The 7,898-nt window shown below is 45.6% G+C and overlaps 1 protein-coding gene across 2 annotated transcripts in view; it reads left to right on the forward strand.

Annotated features, from left to right (window-relative positions):
* Positions 1-7,898, forward strand: part of SLC15A2 (solute carrier family 15 (oligopeptide transporter), member 2) — a 139,483-nt gene that overhangs the window by 81,286 nt on the left and 50,299 nt on the right. For both annotated transcript variants that reach the window (XM_015415612.1, XM_015415611.1), the window contains 4 exons: positions 2,473-2,505; positions 2,840-2,928; positions 4,684-4,765; positions 7,346-7,471. In XM_015415612.1, coding sequence (XP_015271098.1) covers positions 2,473-2,505; positions 2,840-2,928; positions 4,684-4,765; positions 7,346-7,471 — 330 coding nt within the window. The remainder of the gene's footprint in view (positions 1-2,472; positions 2,506-2,839; positions 2,929-4,683; positions 4,766-7,345; positions 7,472-7,898) is intronic.

Below are 7,898 nucleotides of genomic sequence, written 5' to 3' on the forward strand. Positions count from 1 at the left end.
ATTGAGGTTTACAAAATTATGCATGGGAAAGAGCAGGTAGAGAAAGAGGTACTTTTCTCCCTTTCTCACAATACAAGAACTCGTGGGCACTCAATGAAATTGCTGAGCGGTCGGGTTAGAACGAATAAAAGGAAGTACTTCTTCACCCAAAGAGTGATTAACACATGGAATTCAGACATGATTGAGGTTTACAAAATTATGCATGGGAAAGAGCAGGTAGAGAAAGAGGTACTTTTCTCCCTTTCTCACAATACAAGAACTCGTGGGCACTCAATGAAATTGCTGAGCGGTCGGGTTAGAACGAATAAAAGGAAGTACTTCTTCACCCAAAGAGTGATTAACACATGGAATTCACTGCCACGGAAGTGGTGGCGGCTACAAGCATGGACAGCTTCAAAAGGGAACTAGATAGGCATATGGAGCAGAGGTCCATCAGTGGCTATTAGCCACAAGGTATAGATAGGGGCTCTGGGGCAAATGATGCTCTGTCTTCTTGGTGCTTGGGGGGGCCAACAGTGGGAGGGCTTCTAATGTCCTGGCCCCACTGGTGGACCTCCTGATGGCACCTGGTATTTTTGGCCACTGTGTGACAGAGTGTTGGACTATAAGGGCCTTTGGCCTGATCCAACATTGGCGTCTCTTATGTTCTTATGTTCTTATCATTAGGTGAGCTCCGTGGCAGCATGGTGTAATTACATACCATGCTGGCTACATTGCAGAATAGAATTAGGCTTTTCTAATCCTAAAAAATATTATCCCAGGGATGACCCATGCATTAGTTTGCCCATGGATTTATGGAAAAGTCTGTAGTTCTGATGTGGAAATGATAAAACTGACAGTGACTGCGATCACGCACACTCGATAATCCACTTTCAATCCACTTTCCAACTGGATTTTTACTGTGTGAACTGGCAAAATCCAGTTTGAAAGTGGATTGAAAGTGGATTACTGAGGTCCCGGTCACACGAGCGGGATAGTGCGCCGCTGAAGGGAGGCAAATTAGAGCCGGAGCAAAAATAACCGTGGTAGCGTGATCCGATGCGCCCCATGGCTCCATGCTCTGGCCTTTGGTAGGCGATCAGTCGTAGCACGGCAAAACGGACATTGCGCGTTTGTACGCAGGCCTGGGACGGGGAACGGCGCTGGCTGAGACGGGCTACCAGCGCTTCCCCGATCAGACGCCTGGAGTTGCCGTGTGTCATCCGGAAGGTAGTGCTCTGTTGCAGTTACCTTTTCAATGCACGTTTTCGGGGTGAAGGGACGGATCGGGGATGGGTGCGTGACGCTTCCCAGCTGTTGCGGTATGATCGCACCCGTTTGATGCGCCCTCAACCCATCCGTTTCGCGGGTCAAATCCTCCTGTGTGACTGGGGCCTGAGTGTGTGATCGCAACCAGTGAGCAGCAAGGAATTAGGGAATGTGAGGCAAAGCATAATATATCAGTAGGACAATTCAGAATGTTAGGCTGAAGAGGGCATGGTGTTCTGATTCACCTTCTCACCCCAAGGCATAATTAACCACTCATGCAGCCATATCCACATTGCACAACAAATCCATTGCAGATAAACACCATCTTTGGGGAGAAGCCATGGCTCAGTGGTAGAACATCTGCTTGGAATGCAGAAGGTCCTAGCTTCAGTCCCCAGCATCTTGAGCTTAAAGGATCGGGTCGGTGGTAGAGTATATGAAAAACTTCTCCCTGGGACCTGGGAGAGCCACTGCCAGTTTGAGTAGAAAATGCTGACCTTGATGGACAAAGGGTCTGACTTCACGTGTTCATGCGTTTACAACTGAGAGTTAACTAGGAAACTGCAAACAAAAGGGCAGGATGGAGGGTAATGTGCCAGTGGAATCAGGGCCTGGTTAAGACATTAATTACCGGTAAGTCAATTAAGTCCATGGGGTCACGAAGAGTTGGACTCAACTGTGCGGCTGAACAACAACAACAAGGCATACTAAGGCCCTAAGCGATGTCAGATTTAACAGGAGTAATGGCAGTACCAGAAAATGGTAATTTAGTCATTTTTAGGAGGTGATTGTACTTAGAGGCCCTTCGAAATCTGAAAACTTCAACTGTAGCATACTTAGCTTGTGCATAAATCCAGCTCTGAGTAGAATATAAATGAATAATTAGATTAATTATAATTATACAAAGACATTAAGAAATTGATACAGTTTTTTTTAAGAGTAATTCTGCTGCTCTTTTGAGATGTTAATATCTTAAGAGGGTGATGTGACATTCTATGCTCTGGGACCTCTCTTTTATCCTGCCGATGGCTTGCTTCTAAAGCATTGTTCTTTTCATGTCAAGGAGAAGGCAGAGTCAACCATAAAAATAAACACTGAGCAACTGGGAAGCCACTTCAGCTGCTGAAAACCTCACATGTGTTGGCTGTCTGCTTCATGGCTGTCAGCTCTGCCACAGTTGCCTTATTTTGTTTGCTAACCAGTTTCACTGTCATTATGTTTCAGGGAGGATTTGTCCTTCAACCTGACCAGATGCAGGTAGAGCAATTAACTATTAGCTGGGATTACTATATCTGTCCTCCCATTGATTGTATTAACATAGCAACAGTTATTTGATTGTTTAAAGATTTACAGCTTCATATATGTAATCACAGAACAGTACCTTTGTGTCCAACCAGCACTGGGCTGTTGATGGTATGGCCATATGAACAATCACAACATTGGTCAAAAAAGCAGAAGAAACGCCTGCAGTACTAAACAGTAGTTTTAAAAGGAGGCTTTGGGATGTTTTCCAGTGTCCTTTCTCGATGTTCCTAAAGAATAATCCTTAGTTACCATAATTGCTAATAGCATGCATTGTTTGCTTTTGCAGTTTTTAAATCCTCTCTTGATCCTCGTCCTCGTCCCAGTTTTTGACTTGGGGTTTTACCCTTTGATAAACCTGTGCAAATTAAATTTCACGTAAGTACCAGTGTTACAGTGTTTCCATTGTTCCAGTACCAATTCTTGCACAGACATATGCATGCACGCCTGCACATACAGGCATACATAGGTCCAAAACAGGAAGGCACTACATTTGTTCTAGGGGCCACATACAGCCCACTAATACCAGTAGTGAGGTCTGCAGCCCGTACCAGCAATTTGGTGATTCAACAGGCATTACTGTACTCCATGCCCCTGCTCAGCTGTGGCTCTGAGAAAGAGGCCAACTCAGCAGTTTTAGGGCATTTGGGTGACAATGAAGTAGTGCCACAAATCTTAGCCAAGCAGCCAAGAGGCACCAACACCACAGTCGTTTTTTCAGTATCAGTATCTTAAGGATAATAACAGAAAAGAGAGCCTGCTGTAATTTCTCCAGCTTTTAGGTTCGAGGAAAACTGGCATACAGCCTGCACGTTACATGCTGGTGTTTAGTTGCCCTGGGTCTTGTGGGAGAACAGTGATCGGCCACTCACAAGGGAACTTTCTGCTCGCTCTCTCTCATGCTTGTTAGCAGCCCTCATCTTCAAAGGCCTGGGTTGTGTCTTCCACCCACTGGATGCCAGATGCTAGAAGGCCTGGCTCCTCCAAGTTTTGGGGACAGCTTAATTAATGATTATTTGACTGGTAGCCAGCATTTAGGATATAAGATGCCTAGTTTTAGTTATGCATGTGGTGTCGGATTCTGGTAAAATTTGCTGTGGCCCAGCTGATGGAAGCATAGCCTGCATTTTCTGTAAGAAGAAGAAGAAGAGGAAGAGATTGGATTTAAACCCCGCCCTTCACTATCCAAAGGTGTCTCAGAGAGGCTTACAAACTCCTTTCCCTCCCCCTCCCCACTACAGACACCCTGTGAGGTAGGTGGGGCTGAGAGAGCTCTGACAGAAACTGCTCTTTTTCAAGAACAGCTCTTATCAGAACTATGGCTTGTCCAAGGTCGTCCAGCCAGGTGCAAGTGGAGGAGTGGGGAATCAAACCCGGCTCTCCCAGATTAGAGTCCGCGCACTTAACCACCACACCAAACAGGCTCTCTGTAAGTTTGATGCTTTATTAAAAATCTCCTTGTAAGCAAACCTGGATCTCGCATATCATTTCCCTGGAATTTCCGTGAACCTTGGAGCTCCTGGCCAGAGCCCATCACAACTAGTAGTAGCTTTGGGCAGTAGAAGATCAGGCAAATCGTCCTGCAGTTTGTTGGTGTTTCCTGGTAACATGAGGGCAGTGCACGTGTGCAGCAGCCCTCGGCCCCAGCAGTTCTGGAGATTATGTAGGCCTCAGTGTTTCCAATGTACCCAGCATGCTTCTGCAAGGAATGGTGTGCAATTTATTTCTTACATTCCCTCAGTTCTTGTAGCTCAATAACCTGAGGCTGTTTTTCTGTTCTCCCTTCTCCAAAAGGGTTGAAGATAGAGCATCGGGGTGGTTTCTTCCTCCTCACACATTAATTAAATGCCAGGCATCGTTTCCTCCAAGAAGAGCTGAGTGCAAGACCGCATGGATCCTTCGTGCATAGAAAATTATTAAATAGCATATCAATTTGAATGGCCTTCGCGCTCTCCTCATAGTAATATAACACGCAGGCTTTAAGTTAAAGGACTGCTGAATACAGCAGTACCTAATTGAAACGCTACCTGTTCTTGTGGCTTAATATAAGCTGATCTTGGGGCTCAGAGGAACGTTATGATCCATTTTAAACTGCAAGTATATTGTAATTGCGTTATATTTATTTACTATCAGGCCCATTAAAAAGATGGCAACCGGCATGATCCTTGCAGGCCTGGCATTTGCAGTTGCAGCTGTTGTAGAGCTCAAGGTAGAGGTAAGCACCAAGCTGCTGCATGCATGCAGGGAGGTAGTTTGTCTCTTCTTCTCTATGCTGCTGGTTACTGAATGCGTGTTTTTAAAAAGTGCCAAGATTGGAGGTTTTAATAAGAGGTAAATGTGTTGCTTGGTGACAGTGGCTGTGGGGAAATCTGTATCAACAAGTATTGGGGACGTGCAGAGAAATTTTACTTGGATTTGCCTCATTTTGGCCCCGCTCACACGGGGGGGATGGACCACGGCCTATTTTTCTGAGCTGCAGCAAAATAGACGCGTGGTGGCAGGATCAGACAGATCCCCCGAGCTGCCGCGCAGTTGCTCCCCGGCACGATCAGATGCCGGGGGGAAGCCACGGGACGCAGAGCGAGGCTACCAGCTGCGCATGTGTGCACATACGCAGTTCAGCCGGGAGCCTCGAATGCTCCTGAAGACGGGTGCGCCAACGATCCCACGGCCACGCTTGCTGCAGCGTTTCAGGTAGGTACTGCTCTTTTGTAGGCTCTTTTTTGCTGCACGTTATCGGCTTGAAGGGACAGATCGGGGACGGGTGCGTGGAGTGCGCTCCACTTCCCAGATGTTGTGGTGTGATCGCACCCGTTTGATGCGCCCCCGATCCGTCCCTCTTGCGAGGCAAAACCTCCCGTGTGACCGGGGCCTTTGTTCATTGTTTTGTTTGTTTGGATACTTTAATTTCACGAGGTCATGTTTTCAAGGCTGTTAGTGAGGAAGATCCGTTCTCCTTCCAAATAGCCTTCTTTTAGCCTGAGTCTTCCTCCGTCTTGTGGGCTATACATTCCCATAAAAGAGCCACATAAGTGGGAGGAAGACTTCAAAGATTGCTCTGCAGAGTGGTAGGATATGGATAGGATTCACCCCATTGTTTTGAGGTGTCATTTACATTAGTTTCAATGAAAAACAGGAACAAAATATGATGAATTTTTCAGGGATTGTACCCTTCACCTGAGGGAACATTACTGTCCAATTTCAATCAAATCAGATGAAGCACCCCCATTTTACAGGACACTAATTTCTTCCTAAGAGGGTGAACACACCAGAAGAGTAGTTCACGGTTTTGTTGCTGGAATCCTGGTGTAGGTGAGAGGAGTGTCTTACTTTTAAATAGAAATGGCATAGAATATTAGCTTCTTGAGTTCCCCATGTTTATTCCAGTCCTGCTCTACTTAGGTCTCTTCCATATGGTTGTTTTGCTCCGTTTTGCATCTTGATTACCTCTGAAATGACCAGAAATGACCTAGTTGGTTCAGGTCTGAAAGCTGGAGGGAATTTCATTTGGATTCGTTACCTTTACACAGTTAACAAACAGAATGTGTTTGGCTCATGTTTTGGTTAGTTAGGCTGGAATCTGTAGAATCGCTGTAAGTGTGCTGTTGGCATAATTTCTCCGCATAATTGTGCTGTTCTAACTAAGAAAATGCTGTGCCAAAGCCAGCTCCAAAAGAGGCAAAAGTTACATTTTGGTTCTAAATTTTGCAGTCATAATCTTGAAACAGATGCCAGCATGGAATCATATGAGGATCAATGCCAAGGGCCAGTTCTTTGTGATGCTGTTGCGGTTACATATGTTGGAGTCCGATGCTCAACTGTTGTTATTTGGAACAAGAAGTAGTTATGGGATAGGTAGTTCTCGTGGTTCCATCCCACACCAGTCATGTAAGGCTCAGGTAGCACTGCCTTGGGAAATTAACCCTGCCATCTGCCTTGTTCCATATTACTTTCCCATAGCAAAAATTTCCACTGCATAATGGGACCCAACCACAGAGAACTGATCATTATAGAATGGATAACTGAGGCCCTGTTCATACGGCAAATTTGCCACGGGAGAGCCACGGATGCCAGGCAGATTATCAGTGCGTGATCACACTGCCACATCTGGCAAGTGTAGCACACCCGTGGTTTACTGCCGAAAACCCACAGTTAAAAAATACCTGCTAAGAAGTACTAGCAACCAGTTTGCCATGGGCTGCTGACAGACTTGGTTGGTGTGATCGCGCCGGCGCGCGACTCTTCCCTCCAGCCATTGTCTTTGCCGTGGGCATTGACCGCTGAAACCCTGCTGCACTGCCGTTTCATCTGATCGCTTAATCGTGGATCAAACTGCAACAGCGCAAATAGCCATGCCTCCCCCCCTGTTATCCGGCCCGTGTGACCGGGGCCTAAATTGATTTTTCCTGCCTCTTTCTGCTTCAGCCCACTTGTGTACCCCAAAATGCTGTTAATCAGTTTTGGGGAACTCTTGAAAACAATGAGAGGGGTATGTAAATATCTGAAATGGAGCGGGGAATTGGTAAAAATTGTGCCCCCAACTTTGTACAAATGGAAGTTGCCTTTGCACTCACGGAAGAAGCCTCTTGATCCAAACTGTAGATATTATTATTTCATTGGCCGGAGACAACTTTTGTGCATGCATGAAAATCACCTATTTTATGCAATGAGCTACTTCATTGCCCCTAAGTAGGAGAGGCTGTGTCCTGTAGTTATTGTGTGGCAGCTGTAAAGGAGGGAATGGAGGCTCAGTGCTCACTGTACTATCTGCAGTAAAATGTTTTCTCTTTACTAGGAGAATGCTATGCCTGATCTAATTTCAAAAGAAAGTCACATTCAAGTCCTGAATTTGGCAGACAGCAATATTGAAGTTGCAGTTCTACATAATGACCTGTTTCAGCTGTCAATTGAGCCTTTTCAGGTGAGTTTACTGCTTGTTTCCATGCTGAATCAGGGCAGGGATCCTATGGGATCCATTTAAGTCAATAGGCTTTAGGTAAATTTCTCAGAAAACCACCACAGGAAGCAAAGTGCATGTGGTATTTGTTATTTTACATTGCTTCCTAGTAAATAGATCCTTTCCCCACTGACAGGCATTGTGCTGTGTCTTCTGTATGATAAGTTCTTTCAGATATGCATTCCGAACAAAATTCAACCTTCCTCCTCTCACTGCCTCTCTTGCCATATGGAGCAGTGACACAGATCTACAGGGCTCTGTGCCTTTGACAGCAAAGGACCTCCAGTGCATTTCAACAGAAAAGGCACAGATGGCTGGCTACATTTACTTATAATTAGGAAAAAAGGTTAATTCTTCTGGGATGAATATGTGCCAAAAAGGGTCTCTTTAT

This window comes from Gekko japonicus, unplaced genomic scaffold (assembly GCF_001447785.1).
Source record: "Gekko japonicus isolate JY-2015 unplaced genomic scaffold, Gekko_japonicus_V1.1 scaffold2755, whole genome shotgun sequence".
NCBI lineage: Eukaryota > Metazoa > Chordata > Lepidosauria > Squamata > Gekkonidae > Gekko > Gekko japonicus.